Below are 22,549 nucleotides of genomic sequence, written 5' to 3'. Positions count from 1 at the left end.
AACTGCTTATCAATTAGGGGAGGAAGAGAAGGTGAGGGCCATCCAAATCACCTGGGGCCCTTTTCAAATCACACAAACCTCAGCTGTCCTAGTCATCTAGTGCTGCTATAACAGAAATACCACAAGTGGATGGCTTTAACAAAGGGAAACTTACTCTCTCGTAATCTAGTAGATTACAAATCCAAATTCAGGGTGTCAGCTCCAGCGGACAGCTTTCTCTCTCTGTCGGCTTTGAAGGAAGATTCCTTGTCATCAATTTTCCCCTGATGGAGTAGCTTCTCAGGGGCAGGGACCCCACGTCCAAAAAGACAGGATCTGTTCCCAGTACTGCTTTCTTGGTGGTATAAGGTCCCCCTGTCTCTCTGCTAGCTTCTTTCTTTTACATCTCAAGAGATTGCCTCAAGACACAATCCAATCTTGTGGACTTCGTGTTGTGCCTCACTAACCCAACTGCTGCCCATCCTCCCTCTTTAACGTCACAGAGGCAGGATTTACAACATAAAGGAAAATTACACAATACCAGGAATCATGGCCCAGCCCAATTGATACACACATTTCTGGGGGGACATAATTCAGTCCATTACACCAGCCTTCCCTGAGGACCACCCCCACAACAGTCCCACCCAGGAGCACATCCCACACCCCCTCAGGTGTGTTGATGATGGAAAAATTTCGAAGACCACTATTCTAGAGGTAATTTGTACAATCCAGACAAGCCACATGGTCCTCTTCTCCAACCAACCTCATCTTAACACTTCTGCAGGCTCATTCTTTCCAGTTGCACTAACCAGGTCAGTTCCTAAACTTCCCATCTCAGGGCCTGTCCGAGTTTCCTCTTCTTGTTGTTAGGCGCTGTGAACTCGATTTCAACTCACAGTGACCCCATTCAACAGAGCAGAAGTGCCCCATAGGACTTCCTAGCCTATAATCCTTACGAGCAGATCATCAGGTCTTTGTCCCAAGGAGCCGCTGGGTGGGTTGAACCGCCAAGCTTTCGGTTAGGAATCAAGCACTTAACCACTGCACCACCAGGGTTCCTCATCTCATTGTTCTGGTATTACTGTAACAGAAATACAGAAATACCACAAGCAGTCACCTTTAAAGAACAGAAATGTATTTTCTCACAATTCCAAAGGCTAAAAGTCCAAAGGCCACGTTGATTCCTTGTTGGTAGCCCCAGGTATTTCTTCGTTCCTCAGAGATCCTCATTATGGCCTCTGTCTTCTCCAGTGTGTATGTATGTATCTCTGTGTCTAATCTGCTTTTTTCATAACTCAGATGTCATTAGATTTAGAACTCACCCTGTGTGAGTACAGTCTAATTAACATAACAAAGAAACCCCTATTTCCAAACAGGATTACATCCACCAAGTATAGGGGTTAGGATTCACGTATTTTCAGGAGCCACAATTTAATCCATTACAGGGCCTCTGTGCTTCTTGCTCCCTCTGATGTTTCCCCTTCCAATCTTCCCCATCCAAAGCACCAAGGAGGCTCCTTCCCATCCTCCACGTCTCAGTTCCAACATCCCCTCCTCAGAGAGGCCTTCCCTAACTACCCACTAAAGCAGACTACGCTCTATCCTTCTACTTAGAATTTATCATAGTCCGTATTATTTTTATCTATTAATCTCTCTTCCTATGTATTGTCTGTCCTCTCCAAGGAGTATGAGTTCCATAAGGGCGAGGATCTTGTCCAAATCGTTCATGCTCTGTCACTGTAGCACAGTGCCTGGCATACATATAACTTTAAACACTGGGTAAGTTAAATTTGATTAAATGAGTCCCAACTAAAAGCAACATCAGGGTCAAGTATAAGCATAACTATATCATGCTTCCTCTACCCTGCCTCTCCCGCCAGCTCACCTCCTCTTGCTCATGGTTAATCATTTACCTTTTGAGAAAAGAAACCTTTTAGCCAGCTACAGCCAAAAAAAAAAAAAAACAGCCAAGGGTAGAATAAATGCCTTGAAGACAACATGCCTTCTGTTTTTTTCTGTTTTTCCTCCTGACCTAACTCCACTGGATGGTGGAGGATGATATTGGGGAATAATGTTAAAATTAAGCCATTAGTGAGGCAGGCAGCCTCAGAGCCCAACCCTTCTAAGAGACAGTGCTGACTTATCCTCCTACACCGAGCAGAATAAGCCACCCTTTCTTCTGAAATTCTCCTTGACAAGATAACCACACAACTGGCCATAGATGGCCTCAACCCCCCTCTGGGTGGAGGCTTAACATCCTAATGAAGAAAAATTCATCCCTTCCTCCATCCTGGGGGATCAAACACTTGTCTAAAGAAAATGCATAGTCATCCCCAAGCTCTGAGTGCCTGTGTGAAGGTTGATCCTGAATATTCATAAATTTGCATTTCCTTGCCTGCTCTCTGTAAAAGCCCACCTCCCCAAGCTGCATGCCAGCAGTCTTGGAGGCTGCAGCCCCAATTGCTCCTTTTCTTGTACAAGGAAATAAGTCTTTCTGATCTCCCACCTTGGCCTCTTGTTTATTGGCTATAACAAGACACACCAAGCAAAATCTGGGATTTTCACCCAGCAACATGAGTAATCAAAAATAACAATCAAACTAAAAATAATTCCTTCCCACGTGCCAGGCACCGTGTGAAGTTTGCAAAGTACATTATCTCATCTAATCCTCCCAACAACTCCACAAGCCAGTGTTATTATTACCCTAATTGTACCAATAAGCAAACAGGGCCTAAGGTAACCTGGCTAGTAAGTGACAGAGCCAGGATCGGAATCCAGGTAGACAGACGCAGGAGAGCCTTACCACACTGTATCCTCTACATCTAACAAGGCTTCTGTTTTAGTCCTCTAGTGCTGCTATAACAGAAATACCACAAGTGGATGGATTTAACAAGGAGAATTTTATTTTCTCACAGTCTAGTAGGCTAGAAGCCCAAATTCAGGGGATCAGCTCCAGGGGAAGGCTTTCTTTCTCTGTTAGCTCTGGAGAAAGGTCCTTCTCATCAATCTTCCCCTGGACTAGGAGCTTCTCCACACAGGAACCCAGGGTATGAGGTTCCCAACTCTGCTTGCTTCCCTTTCCTTTTATCTCTTGTAAGACAAAAGGTGGTGCAGGCCATACCTCAGGGAAACTCCCTTTACCTTGGATCAGGGATATAAGGGTGTTACAATCCCCCCTAATCCTCTTTAACATAAAATTACAATCACAAAATGGAGGACAACCACATAATACTGGGAATCATGGCCCCAGCCAAACTGATACACACATTTTTGGGGGGACAGAATTCAATCCATGACAGCATCCAAGCTATATCCTGAGAAATCAACACTTAAAGGACAGCAATGAGTGGATAACACCAACCAATAAACTGAGTTATTAATGGCTCAAATGCTTTGGGGATTTGAGATGGGGAGAGGCAGAGTTCTGCCTGGATATGAAGCAGGGGATGACTTTCTCATCTTCAAAAACAAAGTAATACTGAGAAAAGTGTATTGTGTTCACAGGACAAACCTGCCCGAGGTCATCAGCCATAAGAACACCCAAGGATAACTGGAGGCCAATGGTGATGCAATTCAGAACATAATCACTGGGAGCCTACTGGGTTAGGACCTGGCTAAGGGATTTTTTTTAATGGTTAAGTAATACTCCCTGAGTTTTAAGACCTTGCATTCCTGAAGAAGCCAAGACACAGGCAGTTCCCTTATAATATAAAGCTCACTGTAAGTGCTAAAAGAAATAGCAGTGATGATAGGGCTACCAGAAATAGGAGAACAGAGAGGAGTGGCTTCATGGGAAAGACAGGACTTCACTAGTCCTTGAAACTTGCAGTGGGACAACCAGATAAAACAGAACCAGCCTGGGGTAATTAAGAAGTTGCTATGAATCCACTCCATGGCGCACAACGTCTATGGAGGGAGTCCTGGCAGAGCCACAGAGCGCTTAACTGGAAGGCTAGCTGTTTGAACCCACACAGAGACACCTCAGAAGAAAGGGCTGGCAAACTATTTCCAAAAAATCAGCCATTGAAAGCTCTATGGAGCACAGGTCTATTCTGACACACATGGGTTCCCCATCAGTTGAAATCAACTTGATGGCAAATGGTTTGGTTTGAGTTTTTTTTTTTTTTTAAGTTCCTAATGCCTTTGAGGGAGCCCTGATGGCTAAGTGGTTAAGAGTTCAGCTGCTAACCAAAAGGCTGGCAGTTCAAATCCACCAGCCACTCCTTGGAAACACTATGGGGCAGTTCTACTCTGTCCTATATAGTCACTATGAGTTGGAACCCACTCAATGACACCTAACAACAACAATGCCTTTAAGAGAAGTGAGAGGCCCAAATCCCCAGGAATAGAGGGCCTGGGTTGGCAGAATACTGTGAGGTAAGTCTGGAAGGGCTGCTATGGGCATTCTAGGGCAGGGAAGTCCCTGAATGACAAGAAGAGGAATTTGGACTTTTGTCCTACTAGAAGACAGGGCTGTAGTAAGTGGAAGCCTGACATGATTTCAGTGAGTCACCTGGGGGGGGGGGCGGTGTGGAGGATATATTGCAGGGAGATAAATTACAGGTCAAGAGCTTCATGAGGGTACTGCTGGAATGCACAGACCCAGGGAATGATGGAGAAAGAAAGTCAAAGATGACTCAAAGGCCAGTGACTGGAAGAAGAGTGGTGTCACCAGCAAGAGGAGGAAGTTGGAGAGGCGGGCCTGCTTTTGGAGGTAAGAGAATATGCTGGAAACATATTAGGATGATATAGGACATCCACAAGGAACAGTCTTAGACAGTTGGAGAACAGTTTGGGACTGGATAAGAAAAGGGTATAAGTATGGAGATTAAAGAAAAATTCTACAGTAAAACGTTCCTACTCTAAACTGAGTGCTAAAGTTCCTTTTAAAGAAAAGCACTGCAACACTCTGGAAACAACAATCTTTCCACCAGGCTCACTGCCTCTACTGCAAAGAACTGCAGCTGGGGAGGCAGTTTTCAGTTACTTAAGAGAGCAAGAACCACAGGATTGTGATCTACTGGTCAAGTTTAAATATAGCCAACATGACAGCAGTCCAAATCTGAAGAACTGGCAAGTCATTTGAGAGGTACGCAAGAAAAGAAAACTTCGCTTTTAAGCAAAGGTTGTCACCTATATGAGTAGGAACTACACAGTGGATAGGAAAGGCAGTATAGCTGTTAAAAGCCAGGCAGCTTTTAACAGCTATACTGTGAATTGTTAATCTGCCTTTTGCTGAAGGAAATCATTTAATCCTTCTGGGCCTCGGTTTCCTCATTTGTAAAGAGGGGATAATTAATTACCAATCTCATGGGACTGCTGCAAAGATCAAATGAGCAAGCTTGAAGGCACATGCCTAGTGTCTTGTTCCTTATCCATCCTCAACTTTTCCAAGGCCCTTGAGGTGAAAAATACGGAGGTTTCTTTCTCCTGATAAAGAGAGAAAGAAACTTATTCCTTTAAAAATAATATTTCTCTAAGTATCTGCTTTGTCAGGTGGGATAGTGATATACACAGAAGCAGGGTATTTAAATCTGTCTGCTCTGAAACTCAGCCCACTTGTGTCAAACCATTCACTACAGCAGTCTGATCATTTACTCGTCGATGTTCAATGTCCGATCTTGATCCAAGAAGGCTAAAACAAGACACACAGAAAGTCCTTTAAAAAGTGGTGTAAATGCCAAGTTATTATTCCTTAAACTATACTTACCAGAAGTATTGACTGTAACTCAAGGGCGTCGGACATGTGTCTGTCTACACACTCAGTGTGGCAAAGTTCTCAAAACAGAGGTCATAATTTTCAAGGTTTCCCAACCATCAAGGAAATGACCTGATTAGGAAAAGCCAGCATCCAGTCTGCTTCTGATAATAAATCAGAGTAAATTATGTGCATTCAGGCTGGAGGAGCCCAGTTTCTCAAGGTCTGATAACCCATAAATAACCCGTTGCCACTGAGTCCATTCAGACTCATAGAGACCCTACTGGACAGAGTAGAACTCTCCCACAGGGTTTCCAAGGAGTAGTTGGTGGATTTGAACTGTTGACCTTTTGGTTAGCAGCTGAATTCTTAACTACTGCACAGGGCTCCTTGATCACCTATAGAAAAGCAGATAAAAAGTCATGTTCTCAGAGACATCAGAACCTAGATCTATGGGAACCTAGAGCGACAGTAGCGAGGTGGCCACCTGTGGGTGCAGAGGAACAGCGCTCCTTCTCTCAGCTCTTCCAAATGCCACTCTACAATAAGAAGAGCTGCTATATCAAGGAGGAAGGAGAAGGTAATCATCCCAAAAAGACCCAAAGCAAGGTAATCATAGTGAAATAGGTAATTTCCAAAGCTTGTGGATCCCTTATCTACAAAACCCTTTGTTCTGTACTTTGCACTTTAATCAGGTTGGGTTTGTAAGTTGAAAGGAGGAACTGAGGAGCATCCATTATGAAAGAGGTCAAAGAATCTGAGAAAGTGAGGGGGAGAGAATGAGAAGCTGGAATGACAGATGCAGAGAGGGACCCAGGAGACAGTAGAAGGCCAGCACCCCCACAACATGACTTCTCCACTTAACCTAGTGAAGTCTCCTGAACCAACAAAACATGTGGTGGGGGTGGACTACCTCCGCCAAGGAAAAACAGAAACACCACTCAGGACGTGGGAACCTGAAGAGCAAATAAGCCTTCCTTCACTCCCAACCTGGGGAATTAGCAAAACTGAAGCACAACTTTGGATTTATTCTCAGCAACAACAATCAGTTCTCTAAGGAGGAGGAGGAGAACTGTTAAGGGGCTTGATGCTAAATGAAAAGCTGGTGGTTCTTGTCACCCAGAGCACCTCAGAAAAAAGACCTGGTGATTTACTTTGGAAAAATCAGCCACTGAAAACCCTATGAAGCATAGCTCTACCCTGACACACAAGGTATCACCATGAGTCAGAATCGACACAACAGCAACTGGTTTTTTGTTTTAAGAAACAAGAGGCTGCAGGTGACACCTGGGTTAAGAGAGAATGTGTCCTTCTTCCCCGAAAGTAATTAGGCATAGACTGATTTTACTATTTACCATCTAAATACCACAGGGATGCATTTAAAAGCAAAGAATTAAGGGACATCAGCCCTGCTTTGTTTCTGCTTCACAAGTCTTACACAGCACCCAAGCTCTTCCCATGAAAGATGGTAAGCTAAGACTTAAACAACTGGCAGTTGACGATTTTGGTGTACCTCCCCAGACACACCCCTACTTCTCCAAAACTGGCCCCCAGAAGGTCAAACTTACAGTGTGATCCCTCCCTGACCCTCTTCATCCACCCCATACCTCTGGCCCTCCCACCAGTCACAGCCATTATACAGATGATCCAATCTACATGTTGGACTAAGCAAGTCAGCGGAGGGACATGCTCTAATTTCCTTTCTTTAACAGACTACTGTGGCTGCCCTTGGGAAACTGGATGGGAGGGCACCAAAGTGGCAGGATAGTGACTAGATCAGAAGCTAATATGCAAAGAGCACAGGCAGCCTGAACTAAGGGGGAAGGAGAGCAGGAAGAGAAATGGACCAAATGGGAGAAGCAACCAAGAATCTATGATGACTTGGAAATGGGGTGAAGACAACAAATGGCCCCTGGGTTTCTGGCCTGAACATATGACTGGATGGCAGTAAACATTTATGTAGATGAGGAAGGCAGGAGAAGAATGTATTTGGGGAGAAAGTGTAGGCAGAGAAGGAAAGCATCCACACAAACTTCCATGGTCCTGTCTGTTATCTCATTTCGTATTCAGAACTTGATAGTTTTTTTTGTAAAGAGGGCCCCCAAACTGTCTAAACGTTAGTCCCTACAAACTAAGGAGGTGATGACCAACAGGGCTCGGCTAGTTAATTCGAGATGTCTGTGACACACCTAAGGGGTCACGGTCAAATTCAACGTTACATACCTGGACTCTGAATAGAGGGCTGAATATTTGCATTGTCTTAGTCCTCTTGTGCTGCTATAATAGAAATACCACAAGTGGATAGCTTTAACAAACAGAAATTTATTTTCTCACAGTTCAGGAGGCTAGAAGTCTGAATTGAGAGTGCTGACTTGCGGGAAAGGCTTTCTCTGTCAACTCTGGAGAAAGGCCCACAGTCATCACGACAGCCTCTTCTCAGCCATGTCTGCAGAAGGGCCTCTCTCTCGCTCTCCACCCCTCAGCCTGGCCTTTGCCCAGGCCCAGCCGGGACAAGTGTTACAAAGCTCTTTAGCTCAGCTGATAAGCACCCAGAGGCACCCCACTCTGCCAAGAAGCCACCTGCCTGAAGGCACTCAGTTCTCTCACCCCGTGGGCTGGCTCCCACACTGTCTTGCACCGGTTTCCTAATTCTGCTGCCACTTCTCTCTATCTTGCACTGTTTCTGGTGTTCCAGCTCTCTGTGTCTACTGGTTCTAGAAGGTTCTCAGTGCAAGGACCCTGGGTCCAAAGGACAAGCTCCACTCCTGTCTCTTCTTGCGGTACTGAGGTCCCTATCTCTGATTGCTTCTCTCTCCTTATCTCTTGTAAGATAAAAGGTGTAACTCAAGTAAGGGCCTGACTTAATAAAGGTGGTAAGAGTGGTGACTGGGGTAAGGGTGGTAACTTGAATCACACCCTGTAGTAACGTAGTGACTCAAGGTATACCCCATCCTAATCTTGCCTCATTATCGTAACAGACAACTCACTCCCAAATGGGACCATAAGCACAGGCACATAAGCCAAGATTCGTAACACATCGCAAAATGGAGGCTAATTACATCAGATCACAAAATGGACCACATGGTACTGGGACTCATGATCTAACCAAGTTGACACATATTTGGGGGGACACAATTCAATCCATGACATGCATCAAGGAGTTAGAGGTTTACTGATGATACTTAAAGTCATGGAAATAAATAAAACCAGCTTGTCCAGCGCTTGTCACTGAATCTGGATCACCTGGGGAATTAAGATATAGATTCGAGGTCTCCCCTAGACCTACCGAACTACAATATGTAGAGAGTGACAGCTGCTAAAACAAGCTTCCCAGAGGATTCTGCTGCATATAAAGGTTGAAAAACACTGATTTAGGGAGAAAGTGCAGAAACAAGAAAGAGAACCAGGACAGGCCTTGAGGAGCTGCCAACTGGAGGAGTCAGGGGAAAAGAGGAGCAAGTAGGGGAGCAGAGAGGAAGTGGCCAGAGAAGCAGAGGAAAAACTGAGTTTTGTGTCACAGAGGAAAAAAAAAGAGGGGGGTAGGGGTGAGAAGAGGTTGAGAGGCTATATCAGAGGGCGATAAACACGTGAAAGGAAAACCTTTGAAGTCAGGAACAGGCTAGCCATTTTGAGCAGAGAAAACCCAGGGAGAACGCAAGGGCAGAGAAGGGGAGTTAGAGACCTCACAATCCTTGAGAAATGAAGGAAAGGACAACTTCTATTTCTGACTTTCAATTCTAAACAGTTGCCTTGAAGATTGCCTGTGGTATCCTCACAATAAAGGAACCCTGGTGGCACAGTGGTTAAGTGCTACAGCTGCTAACCAAAAGGTCGACAGTTCAAATCTACCAGCTGCTCCTTGGAAACCCTATGGGGCAGTTCTACTGTCCTATAAGGTTGCTATGAGTCAGAATCAACAACAGCAACTGGCTTTTCTTACCCTTACAATAGGTCCCCTCAGCCGAAGTTAACTTCAGGGGGTCTCTGTCCCTCATAACCATGCTAAAGCATAAAATAAATTAATTAGCAAGAATATTTTAAGTCTCGACAACACGTAATACAGGGGAAGTCTGCACAACTGGACTAAGCCAAAAGCTAAGAAGTTTCCTGGACACAACCAAACACTTCGAGGGATAGAGTAGCAGGAGCAGGGGTCTGGGGACCATGGTTTTGGGGGACATCTAGGTCAACTGGCATAACAAATTTTACTGAGAAAATGTTCTGCATCCCACTCTGGTGGGTGGCATCTGAGGTCTTAAAAGTTTGCAAGCAGCTATCTAAGACGTATCAATTGGTCGCAACCCATCTGGAGCAAAGGGAATGAAGAACACCAAAGACACAAGAAAAATATTAGCCCAAGAGACAAAAGGGCCACATAAACCAGAGACTCCAACAGCCTGAGACCAGAAGAACTAGATGGTGCCCAGCTACCACCAATAACCACCCTGACAGGGAATACAACAGAGGGACCTTAATGGAGCAGAAGAGTGTGCTGCAGAACTCAAATTCACGTAAAAAGACCAGAATTAATGGTCTGAGACTAGAGGAACCCTAGAAGACATGGCCCCGAGAGTCTCTGTTAACAAAAAACAAAAACCATTCCTGAAGCCAACTCTTCAAAGATTATACTGGACTATAAAACATAATACTCACGAAGAGTGTGCTTCTTAGTTCAAGTAGATAAACGAGACTAAATGTCCAGAGGCAGAATGAGAAGGCAGAAAGGGATAGGAGCTGGTTGAACAGACACAGGAAATGTGGGGTGGAAAGGGGGAGTGTGCTGTCACATTATAGGGATTGCAACTACGGTCACATAACAATATGTGTATAAATTTTTGTATGAGAAATTATCTTGAGCTGTAAGCTTTCACCTAAAGCACAATAAAAAAAAAAAAGAAAAGAAGAAGAATACTGTAAGTCTTGAAAGAATAGTGGTAAAACCGTTCAAAGTCCTTAGGTGATCTGCCCCTGACAACGCTGAAGCTAATACATTTCTAACTCTCAGCAGCTAGCTTTAGCTGAGGAGAATCCAAGTAAAAGTATTACCTTGATCTGACCTTCCTTTATTTAGGGTTTGCTCTTTCTAAGATTATCAAAAACAGCTTCTGCCTAGAGATGGCTAGGAGTCCCTGGGTGATGCAAATAGTTAAGAGGCTCATTGCTAACTGAAAGGCTGGCAGTTTAAGTCCACCAAGAGGTGTCTCAGAATGAAGTCCTGGTGATCTACTTCCAATAAAACTAGGCACTGAAGACCCTACGAAGAACAGTTTACCCTGACACACATGGGGTTGCCATGAGTCAGAAGTGACTTTACAGCAACTGGTAGAGATGGTAAAATTGGGCTTGATGGGGTCAGAACCCCAGCCTCTGAGCTCCAAGATCAAGCCTTGAAGCAAAATTGGTCACAGAAACCAGAGTAGGGAGGACCAGAAAATCATGGGTGTACTATGAGTTGGAATCCACTTGACAGCAATGGGTTTACTAAGTCAAAAAGAAGACCTGCGGTGAAAACAAAGGATAAGAACACAGACACAAGATGGGTAAGAGACCCTACAAGGGTCCCAGGCTGCGCTTGGTAGATAGCTTGGTAGATAGATGGGCAGTTCGACTTATACTGAGCTTGAGAGATAGCTGTGCGAGGAGTGTGCAAGAAGAGGCCTTATTAACCCTTTAAGTCATTTCATTTTATCACAGGAATCCACTGGCAGATGGAGGCTATCTGAACGGAAAACAACAGTGCTAATGTGGGTTCCTCTTGGGTCTGCAGAGGTGGCGGCTCCCACTGTCATTGCTGGTGTCAGGCTGGGTAGGGTCTGTCTCCTGCATTCAAAGGAGGTGGCTCCTAAGGTCACGTCAGGCAAGTGCCCCACACTGATGACAGTCATGTAAGGTACAGAGCCCACAAGGCTTAAGCTGTTTATTTTCATGTTTCCTCTGATACCCAGGGAACCACGGCCAAATGCTGTAGGAACGGTGCAGAATCCAGGATGCATAAAGAGGCACAAAGAAGGGAAATGCGCACCTGAGATGGGGACAGAGGTGGGAAACAAGAATAACCTTCCACCACTGATCTCAAAGCTAAAATGCTCAGAAATTTTACATCTACTTCATGGTTTTTGTAAATAAACCAGGACAAAGCCCTTGTGGCCTGTGATGTGAGTGAAAAAATGTATGATAACCCCACCCCATAATTAGTCTTTTATAACCTACACGAAATACATTTGAGGATCACGAGTGGGAACCTCAAAGACCTATATCTAACAACCTACCCCATTTTGTTCTTTAAATTTTTCCTTGACAGTTTTATCAGTGAGAATGCCCTCTCAGCCCTAAATCCAAACAATGCTGGGAACCTTAACACAGAGCACTGAAAAAAAACAGGCACAGGATCGGCTGTGGGCTCAAATCCAGACTCTGCCACTTGTTCAAGTCATGAAAGAGCTCTGAACCATAGAAAACAGGTATAATTGATAACCCTTACTTCATAGGATTAATTGAAATCATGTAAATCAAAGTGCCAGGCAGCATGCAGTGCACACTAAGTACTGAAGAGATGTTGGTCTCCCTGTCTTTCCTAAAACATGTCATCATGCCAAATAAACATAAAATGTGCCTGGAAACAAATTAGAAAACTCTATTGCAAACATTGGGCATAAGACTGGTCCTAGGCAGTCCGTCTTTGTCCTTCGGTATCCCCTTTACCTCCCCTCACCCCTTTTCTGTTCTTCCATCCCCAGGATCCAGGGCTCTCTGATGAAGGGTGCCTTAGCAGCTAATAGGAATTTAATTGGGAACTGTCAGTCTGAACCAGAAAGGGGTTCAAGACTTAAAGTTTGGAGGTAAAATGTTCGTTTCTTATATTCTAAGGGTATCCAGGCTGCTGCGGGGGGGGGGGGGGATCAAAAGCATTGTTATGGACTGAACCGTGTTCCCTGAAAAGAAATATAAAAGTCCTAACCCCGGTACTAGGAAACCCTGATGGCGTAGCGGTTAAGTGCTACGGCTATTAACCAAGAGGTCGGCAATTAGAATCCACCAGCCGCTCCTTGGAAACTCTATGGGGCAGTTCTACTCTGCCTTATAGGGTCGCTATGAGTCGGAATTTACATGATGGCACTGGGTTTTTATTGGTTGACCCCTGTACTGTAAATATGACCCTGTTTGGAAATAGGGGTTTTCTTTTGCTATGTTAATGAAGACATATCAGGGATTCAGAGTCTTAAACCTAATCCCTTCTGAGCGGTGTCTTATTAAAAGAGCAGAACAGAGAGAGAGACACACACAGGGGGAAGAGAGGCCCATCTGTGAGGACCTGTCGACAAGCAAAGGAAGGCCAAGGACTGCCAGTAGACACCGGAAGCTAGGAGAGAGGCTCACAGAAGGAATCGACATGGCTGATATCCTGATTTGGACTTTTAGCCTCCAGAACTGTGAGAAAATGGATTCTTGGTCCCTAAAGAAAACCAACTTGTGGTGCTTTTTTTTACAGTAGCACCAGGTAACTGAGACATCTACTCCAGCTAGAAATACAACACTTCTGTAGATCATGGTCAGTTCCACTATTAAGGAGCAGGGTTTCTTGACTGCAAGAAAACATACATGTTTTCAACTCTGCATACACAGGCGAATAATATGAGATCTGGACTGTTAAGGCCAGAAGGCCCAGGTTAGACGTTCACTATGTGGGATTGGAGCCCTGGTGGCACAGTAGTTAAGAGCTGAGCTGCTAAGCAAAAGGTAGGCATTTCAAATCCACCAGCGGGTCCTATGGGGCAGTTCTACTTTGTCCCATAGGGTCGCTATGAGTCCGAATAGGCTTGATGGCAATGGGGTTTTGTTTTGTTTTGAACGTGAGGGTGGAGGTAGGGGTATGTTAAGGAAAACACCAGTGAAAGTATAACAGGACTAGAGTCTTGCTCTATACCCAGGAAATAAATGTGAATGGAGAAACGAACGTGGTTTTTTGTTTATTTGGTTGGTTGTTTTTTAATGCTAAAACCAAAACCAAAACCAAACCCAGTGCCATGGAGTCGATTCTGACTTACAGCGACCCTATAGGACAGAGTAGAACTGCCCCATAGAGCTTCCAAGGAGCGCCTGGCAGATTCGAACTGCTGACCCTTTGGTTAGCAGCCGTAGCACTTAACCACTATGCTACCAGGGTTTCCTTTAATGCTAAAGACAAGGTAATCCGAGGAAAACGTTCTTCTAAATTAAGGGATTTTGACTTCAGGAGTGATTCACACATTACACAGAATCCTCGGACTTCATGGAATTTTATCTGACGTTACTAATTGCTAAGCAAAAATTTCCCAGCACTACAATTCTACCAGGAGGTCAGAACACCCTCCTTGTACCTCACCTCAGGCATGTTCTCACTCTCTCCTCTTTTCTCCCAAGCACTGTTTATCCTCCTGGCTAAAGAGCCACAGTTGCCCATCTAAAATTGTGGAAAAGTGGCTCTGCTAAAGAGAGAACATACCAAGAATGTTGTACTGTGATGGCAGCTTCCAGGAAGCTGTGCTGGTTTCTCACATGCTGGGCAGCCTCATGGGAAAGTGGGGCGTGAGCAAGTCTGTTGGTGTTTTATAATTTTTTCAGGGGACACCACTTATGCCAAAGGGAATTACTGCGGTGTGATGGAAAGAATCTGAAACTAGAAGTCAGGAGACCTGAGCTTTAGTCTTCTTTCTACCTCTAATTAGCTGTGTAGTTCAGATTAAGTCATATCTGCCTTTCTGCTGGAGCGTGGTCGCCTCATTTGTAAAATCAGATTATTGAAATACAAAAGTCATTACTAACCTTTTTTTCCACCATGTGTGATCGTTTAAGAATCCGACAAAAGCTGTGGAAACCCTCCCCAAACTAATGCACATTTGCACATGACTATGAAATCATACATGTTTAGGGGTCCACAGACCCCTTAAGGCCTATCTCTGTATCCCTTGGGTCAGGATCGCCAAGGCCTAACACATGAAGACAAGCTTTTAAAAATGGCAGAATACAACAGGAATGTAGAGAGAATCATGAAAGCTCAAGCAAAGCTGAATCATTCAGAGAACTGAAAGCACATCCTTTGCAGACACTGGTGGGGGCAGGGATGTGTGGTTATTTAGGGACAAATAAATGAAAGCACCAATGAGAGCTGTCCTTGATTGAGGTCTTAGCACACTGATTCTGGACCCAGCTTGCCTTATTCAAATCTCCATCCCACCATTTATCTGACCTTGCTATCCATGCCTCAGTTTCTTCATTTGTGAAAAAATTGTACAACAGTACCTATCTCAAGGGTTGTTAATATACATCGGGCACTTGAAACAGGGCCTGGAACACAGAGTCCTAAATAATTATTGGCTTTTACAGAAATCTGGGACACATCTGCCAGGTGGTTAAAACTCTAGGCTGAGGAGTTTAGGGACGTCATAAACATCCTCAGGGCTTAGCTTCCCCAGATGTAAACTGACGACAATAACAGAACCTGCTTCATAAATGTGCTGTGAAGATTAATGAGATTACCACATTAAAAACTCTTCTCACAATTCTTCACACATAGTAGGAGCTCACTAAATCTCAGCTATTATTATTAAAAATCCTGAGAGGTGAGAATTATCATCACCCTTTTTTTATTTTTCAAGAAAGAATAACTCAGATCTATTAAAGTTAAGTGCCTTGCTACAGAACTTCAGGTAGCAAATGACTGTGTGGAGATTTTGGCTTAGATAGGTCTGAAACAAGAAGTTGTAGCCACTACCTCATACAATCTCTTATTTAAACAAAGCTTAGGAAAAATCGAATCTAATTCATACTCACCAGATTAGTAAGAGAAAGACTATGGGTGGTGATAACAACCCAAAATTTAGAAGATTGTCCATGGCTGTGAACCAGGACCTTGGCCAAAAGCCCTTCTTTACCACTCTTGGAAATGAAAGCCTGCCTGGGCCATGGTCTCAACCAGCTAGTTCTCTACCCTTCACAAGTAGTTGTTAAACCACAGACCTGACAGCAGAAGAGGAAAAAGAAGCCATTTCCCACAAAAGCTTGGCTAGCAAAGTGAACCCTTCAAAACGGCAGAAGAGACCCTCAGGCTGAAAAAAGATATCAAGAGTGCTCCAAAGTCATGCAGACTAGCTGTAGTAGAACACACAAGTTTGCCTTTAATTAATACATTTTTATCTGAAAAAGAATAAAGGTGTTTATTTCTATTTTTAGGAAACCGAGCTGGAGGTTAAATAAGAGGAAGTGCCTACCACACCCCAGAGTGGTGGGGGGGGAATAGCACTCAAGGGGTTGCCAGGAGGAAATGTGTCAGCCTGAGCACATCCTTCTTTCAACACCAATTTCCTCACCACTGAGATGGTAACCCCAAAGTGAGATGAAAGGACTGACAGAGGAAACAGAACAATCAGGGAATACAAGTCAACGCTAATCACGTTATTTCACATCTTCATATATTTACTTCATGCATTTTATTTTTGTATATTTAGGACAGTGCTGCTAGTCAACCTAAAAGTAGGCACATCCTTTTAAGAAAAAAAAAAGGCCAAGTGTATACAGGCCTTAGAATGAGTCTGCCTCCCTTGATCACTGTACGCAAGGCAGGAACACCTCAGGGGCCCCTCGCCTCACCCCAATTGTCCTATTGAGGACCCTGTCCCAGCTTGGCCACTGGATGAGAGTCCCCTGTCCACACTGTCCTCCACCTCACCCTCTCAGGGACCAGCCAACTCCTAGAGTGGAGGGAGTGTATGCATTCCAAAACCCTCCCCTCTCTCCACCCACCAAGGGTACAGAGAATTCCGGGGCAGGAATCAGAAGACCACCAGGTTGGAGGCCTGTTTCTCCTCCCATCTGGCTGAAAGACCCTAGTCAAGACACGCCCCTCCCCCTGCCTCGGTTTCCCTGTCTGTAAAATGAAAGATTAGAACGATATCCCGTGAAGGCCTCTTTCCTGCTCTAAATGTCTAATTCCATTATTCTTACAGGTAAACGTGTCTTGCAGGGATAGAAGCCCTTTCTTTAAAGCAGGACATGTTGCTCTACGTTTCCAGAGACTATTCCCGTCAATACTCCGTGTCATTTTAGAGTAGCATGATTCATCCAGAACTGAAGAGCAAGGCCGTTGATTTCCCGTGTCACCTACCCTGGCATGGTAGTCAACGTGGATTTTCTCTCGGGCCTTTTCCCTCAATCCCACACACACACACACACAAAACCCTGCCCACCTCCTCCTAATTTCTAAACTCAAAATTGCCGTTTCATAAATTTAAAAAAAAAAAAAAAAAACCACCTACCCAAACCCAATCTGGTGTAAGATGCCACAGCACTTTTTCTAGAATTCAGGGTTCCACCTCTACCCCACCCCCTCTCCCTGGGGTGTCTTTTTAGCAAATGAACCCCTGGACCAATACTTTGCATCGCCCTCCCTTGGTCCGACAAACCCACTTCTTTCTCCCCTGCACACCTCAGCTGGAAAGGAGTCACCTTCTTGGATCCAATCCCAAGGGACCCAAACCTCTCCGGGGCCCGCAGGGAACCGGCACCTAGATGCGGGTAGAAGGGCCCCGCGCCTCTGAAATGGAAAAAGCGACCGGCTCGCTCCGGCCGCGGTCCCCAGCCCAGGCAGTGCAAAAGAGTCCTCCCCGACAGGTCTCCTCTCACTTACCGGCCGCTTCTCAGTGCGGGGCAGGGCCGGGCAGGGCAGCGCCGGCGGGCAGGCGGCCTGGCGAACCGGCGGCGGAGTTTGCTGACTCAAAGGCGCGGCGGCTGCGGCGACGAGCTCACAGGAGCGCACACGAGCGCAGCGCCGTGCTCCCCGCGCACGTAGCTGTCCGCGCCCGTGCCCGCGCTCAGCGTCCGCCTCCCGCGTGTGACTGCCGCGTCTGGCCGCCAGGGTTCCCGCTTCCACCGCCAGCCGGGACCACACCCTCCAGCCCAGCTGTGGCCTCGGGACGCCCGCTGCGCCCCGCCCTCCTGCCGCGCAGGAGACGAAGCGGACCCCCAGCAGGCGCGGCTGGGGCTATGGGCGGAACTGCCGGCGGGCCCGCCGCGCTCTGGTGCCGCGACTATGCCTCCTTCGACCCGGAAATCGGGTTAGGGAGGAAATACCCCCACTTGCCCGGACGCTGAAGCTGAAGGTGTGCAAGCAGCATCCCCTGGAATTCTTAATGATGGGTGGAGGGACCTTAATGATGGGTGGAGAAAGAGATAGAGATGGACAGATCTGTGACAAGCAAATATAATAAAATGTTAATAAAAATCTGGGTCGTGGGCATATGGGTGTTTCCTGTACAATTCTTTCAATTTTTCTGAATTTTGAAATTTCTGCATAATAAAACGTTTGGGAGGGGGAAATAAATGAGATCCGCCAAGAGGACTGAATCAGTAAGCCAATTCCCAAATAGAACCTTAGGCTAGGTCTGACACACCCCTTTGCTGGAAAACCTCAACGCATTAAAAAAAAAAACGCGTTATGAGGTCATTTAAGCTTCTGATGGGTGACTACCTAACACTTCATTTCTGAAGCACCAGTTATCCCATTAGACACAGCCTGCTCCAGACGATTGTTGGGGGCCACGGCAGGCCCACCTGGAAATATAACATGACGGATACGCTCCACACCGAAGTTGATTTTGCGTAGCAAAACTTCTAAATCTACAATGTCGTATCTTAATATCTGGATCCTGGATTTGCACCACTGGATCATGAATCACTGACGTTGAATTTCCTATGACTGCAGCCAAGTCATAACACACAAGTAGATGCAAACATGATCACTTCTGAAAATAAAATTTAAGTATATTTTTCAAATTCTCGCCCCTATGCTCCACAAGGAAAAGCATTGGCTGGAAAACGAAATGCTGCACGAGCCTAAGATACTGAGTTGTTGATAGCTGCCATGGAGTCCCGACCCAAATCATGGGGAGTCGGTGCACAAGGGAACCAAATGCTACCTGGTCCTGTGTTACCCCATGGTCAGTTGGAGATTGGACTGCTGTGATCCATAGGGTTTTCACTGACTGATTTTCAGAAGTAGATTCCCAGGTCTTTTTTCCTAGTATATTTTAGTCTGGAAGTGCCACTGAAACCTGTTCAGCATCATAGCAACGCAAAAGCCACCACTTACAGACAGGCGACGGTTATGCATGAGGTGCATTGGCAAAGAATTGAACAGCGTCTCCCACAGGGAAGGTGAGAATTCTACCACTGAACCACCACTGCCCCCTAAGACACTAAGAGAGTCTGCAAAATTAAAATCTTTCTGAACTTGCCAAGAGCAGGACCTTACAACTGTAGACAGAGCAGCAGATAAAGCCTTGGAGATTCTATGGAAAGTCATTTAAATATCTGTTAAAATTATGACCCTAACAGAAAGCCAAAATATGACCTTGAGTATATCCCACCTGAATTTAGAGATCATCTCTAAGAATATATTTCAACACTATTCTTTACATATTGAACACTAATGACCGAAGACCAGACGAGTTGTGGAATGACATTAAGGACATCACACGTGAAAAAAGCAAAAGGTAATTAAAAAGAACAAAAACACCAAAATGGATGTCAGGAGAGACTCTGAAAGTTGCTCTTGAATGTAAATGTCTTAGTCATCTAGTGCTGCCATAACAGAAATACCACGAGTGGATGGCTTTAACAAAGAGAAATTCGTTTTCTCACAGTCTAGTAGGTTACAAGTCCAAATTCAGGACGTCAGCTCCAGGGGAAGGCTTTCTCTCTCTGTGGGCTCTGGAGGAAGGTCCTTGTCCTCAATCCTCCCATGGTCAAGGAGCTTCTCAGGCACAAAGACACAGCGTCCAAAGGACGCACTCTTCTCCTGGTGCTGCTTTCTTGGTGGTATGAGGTCCCCCACTCTCTGCTTGCTTCCCTTTCCTTTTATCTCTTGAGGGATAAAAGGTGGTGCAGGCCACACCCCAGGGAAACTCCCTTTACCTTGGATCAGGGAGGTGACCTGAGTAAGAGTGGTGTTACAATCCCACCTAATCCTCTCAACATAAAATTACAATCACAAAATGGAGGACAGCCACACATTACTGGCAATCATGGCCTAACCAAGCTGACACATTTCTTAGGGGACACAATTCAATCCATGACATTCCACCCTCTGGCCCCCAAAAAATCACATCCTTGTAATATGCAAAACACATTCACCCCATCATATCACAGCAAAAGTCTTAACTCCAAGTCCAAAATCCAAAAATTCCTCAACCGTGAAATCTAGAATACAAGTTATCTGCTTCCAATGGTACAATGGCAGAATAGGCACAAGCTAGACATTTCCATGACAAATGGGAGAAACTGAAGGGAAGGAAGGCATAATAGGCACCAAGCAAGTCAGCAGACCACAATACATTAGCCCGCAAAGCTTTGAAAATAATCCTCTGTTCTCCGAGACAATTTATGCAATGACCCTGCCCTCCAGACTCTAGGTATTGGCCACATTCTCCAGATTCTGAGTGGAGAACCCTTGGCCCTGGGACAGCAACTCTGCTCCCTTGGCTTTAGACACACCATTCTCCTAGTCCCTCTGAGTGGCAAGTCCACTCTTAGAAACACCAGAGGCCACGGCTACACCCTCTGAAACCCCTGAGGTCATGGCCCTACCTTTCGAGACTGAGGCAGCTCGGCTTCTTGTGTTGTCTCTTCAGCTTCTGCTTCCTGGTTTCTTGGCCTCTTGGCTCCTCGGGCCTCATGCCCGCATCTGCTCTGCTGGGGCAAATGTTCCAAAGCTCTGTAGCTCTACCGATAAATGCCTGGAGGCATTCCATTCCACCAGAAGGCCTCTTGCACACAGGCACTTAGCTCTCTGGCTCCATGGGTCGGCAAGCCTAGCTTCACTGATAAGTGCCTGGAGGCATCCCTACTCCTCCAAGAAGCCTCCTGCACACAGGCACTCAGCTCTCTCGCTCCTTGGGTGTGCCCCAGTGCCATCTCATGCTGGTCTCCTGGTTCTGCTGCTGCTGGTTCTCTGCCACTGCAGGTTCTCTGCTGAACTAGTCCTCTGCCACTGTCGCAACTCTATCCATTCACAGTTTCAAAACTGCTTCCACATTTTAGGTATCTGTTAGAGCAGCACCCCTCTCTTTCGGTACCAAATGCTGTCTTAGTCATCTAGTGCTGCCATAATAGAAATACCACGAGTGGATGGCTTTAACAAAGAGAAATTTATTTTCTCACAGTCTAGTAGGTTACAAGTCCAAATCCAGGGCATCGGCTTCAGGGGAAGGCTTTCTGTCTGTGCCAGCTGCAGAAGAAGGTCCTTGTCCTCAATCTTCCCATGGTCAAGGGGCTTCTCAGGCACAAAGACACAGTGTCCAAAGGACATGCTCTGCTCCTGGTACTGCTTTCTTGGTGGTATGAGGTCCCCTACTCTCTGCTTGCTTCCCTTTCCTTTTATCTCTTGAGAGATAAAAGGTGGTGCAGGCCACACCCCAGGGAAATTCCCTTTACCTTGGATCAGGGAGGTGACCTGAGTAAGGGTGGTGTTACAATCCCACCTAATCCTCTCAACATAAAATTACAATCACAAAATGGAGGACAACCACACATTACTAGTAATCATGGCCTAACCAAGTTGACACATATTTTTTAGGGACACAATTCAATCCATGAGAGAAAAGGAGCTAAAGTGAATGGAAGTGGTAATGAAGTAAAAGAGCTGAACAGAAGATTTCAAAGGTAGCTCAAGAAGACAAAGTATTAGAATGAAATGTGCAAAGACCTGGAGTTAGAAAACCAAAAAGGGAGAATATGCTCATCATTTCCCAAGCTGAAAGAACTGAAGAAAAAATTCAAGCCTTGAGTTACAATATTGAAGGATTCTATGGACAAAATATTGAACGATGCAGGAAGCATTAAAAGATGGAAGGAAAACACAGAGTCACTGTACAAAAAAGAATTGGTCAATGTTCAACTGTTTCAGGAGGTAAAATATGATCAAGAGCTAATGATACTGAAGGAAGAAATCCAAGCTGCACTGAAGGTATTGGCGGAAAAAAAAAAAAAAGGCTCCAGGAATTGACAGAATACCAATTGAGATGTTTCAATAAATAGATGCAACACTGGAAGCGATCACTCGTCCATGCCAAGAAATTTGGAAGACAGCTACCTGGCCAACCTACTGGAAGAGATCCATGTTTGTGCCCATTCCAAAGAAAGGTGATCCAACAGGATGCAGAAATTATTGAACAATATCATTAATATCACGCTGTCTTAAACCCAGTGCCGTCGAGTCAATTCCGACTCATAGCAACCCTACAGGACAGAGTAGAACTGCCCCATAAAGTTTCCAAGGAGGGCCTGGAGGATTCAAACTGCCAACCCTTTGGTTGGCAGCCGTAGCACTTAACCACTATGCCACCACAGACACTCTCTGTCTTAAAAAAAAATTTAGGCTGGGTTATTTAGAGAAGCAAAACCAGTGAAGCGTATATACAGAGAGAGACAGACATTTATCTAGAGGAAATAACTCACGAAGTTGTAGACACTGGCAAGTCCCAAGTCCATAGGTCAGGAGTAAGGCTGGAAGCTTCTGACACATGTAACTGCAGAGGCTGATGAACCCAAGAGCAGCTGGTAAGACAGAAGTTTACTAGCTCACAGCCTGCGGAGGATGATGAATCCCAAGATCTGTAATCAATACGGCAGGCCACTGACTCAAGTCCCAAGAACCGGAGGTCAGATAATGGTGAGCCAGATGCAGGATCCAGACTAAGCAAGCAAGCTTTGCCAGAACGTCCATATATATATTGGATGCAGGACACACCCCCGAGGAGACTTCCCTTACAACTGATTGGCTGATCACATCAAATCACACCGTGCAAGATGACTACCTCATTACATAACCACCAAATTACA

The 22,549-nt window shown here is 45.3% G+C and overlaps 1 protein-coding gene across 3 annotated transcripts in view; it reads right to left on the bottom strand.

Moving 5' to 3' along the window:
• SNX10 (sorting nexin 10) overlaps window positions 1-22,247 on the bottom strand; it is a 103,830-nt gene extending 81,583 nt beyond the window's left edge. The window contains exon 1 of one of the 3 annotated variants that reach the window (XM_023544332.2): window positions 22,166-22,247. In XM_023544332.2, coding sequence (XP_023400100.1) covers window positions 22,166-22,232 — 67 coding nt within the window. In that variant the 5' untranslated portion in view covers window positions 22,233-22,247. Of the gene's footprint in view, window positions 1-154; window positions 662-17,339; window positions 17,418-22,165 lie in introns of those variants that run through there. The other 2 variants (XM_003407065.4, XM_064290099.1) reach the window with 2 other exon arrangements.
• Window positions 22,248-22,549: the final 302 nt, after the last annotated feature.

This window comes from Loxodonta africana, chromosome 8 (assembly GCF_030014295.1).
Source record: "Loxodonta africana isolate mLoxAfr1 chromosome 8, mLoxAfr1.hap2, whole genome shotgun sequence".
NCBI lineage: Eukaryota > Metazoa > Chordata > Mammalia > Proboscidea > Elephantidae > Loxodonta > Loxodonta africana.
The sequence above is the reverse complement of the archived record's forward strand: the minus strand, read 5'-3'. Positions and strand labels throughout refer to the sequence as shown.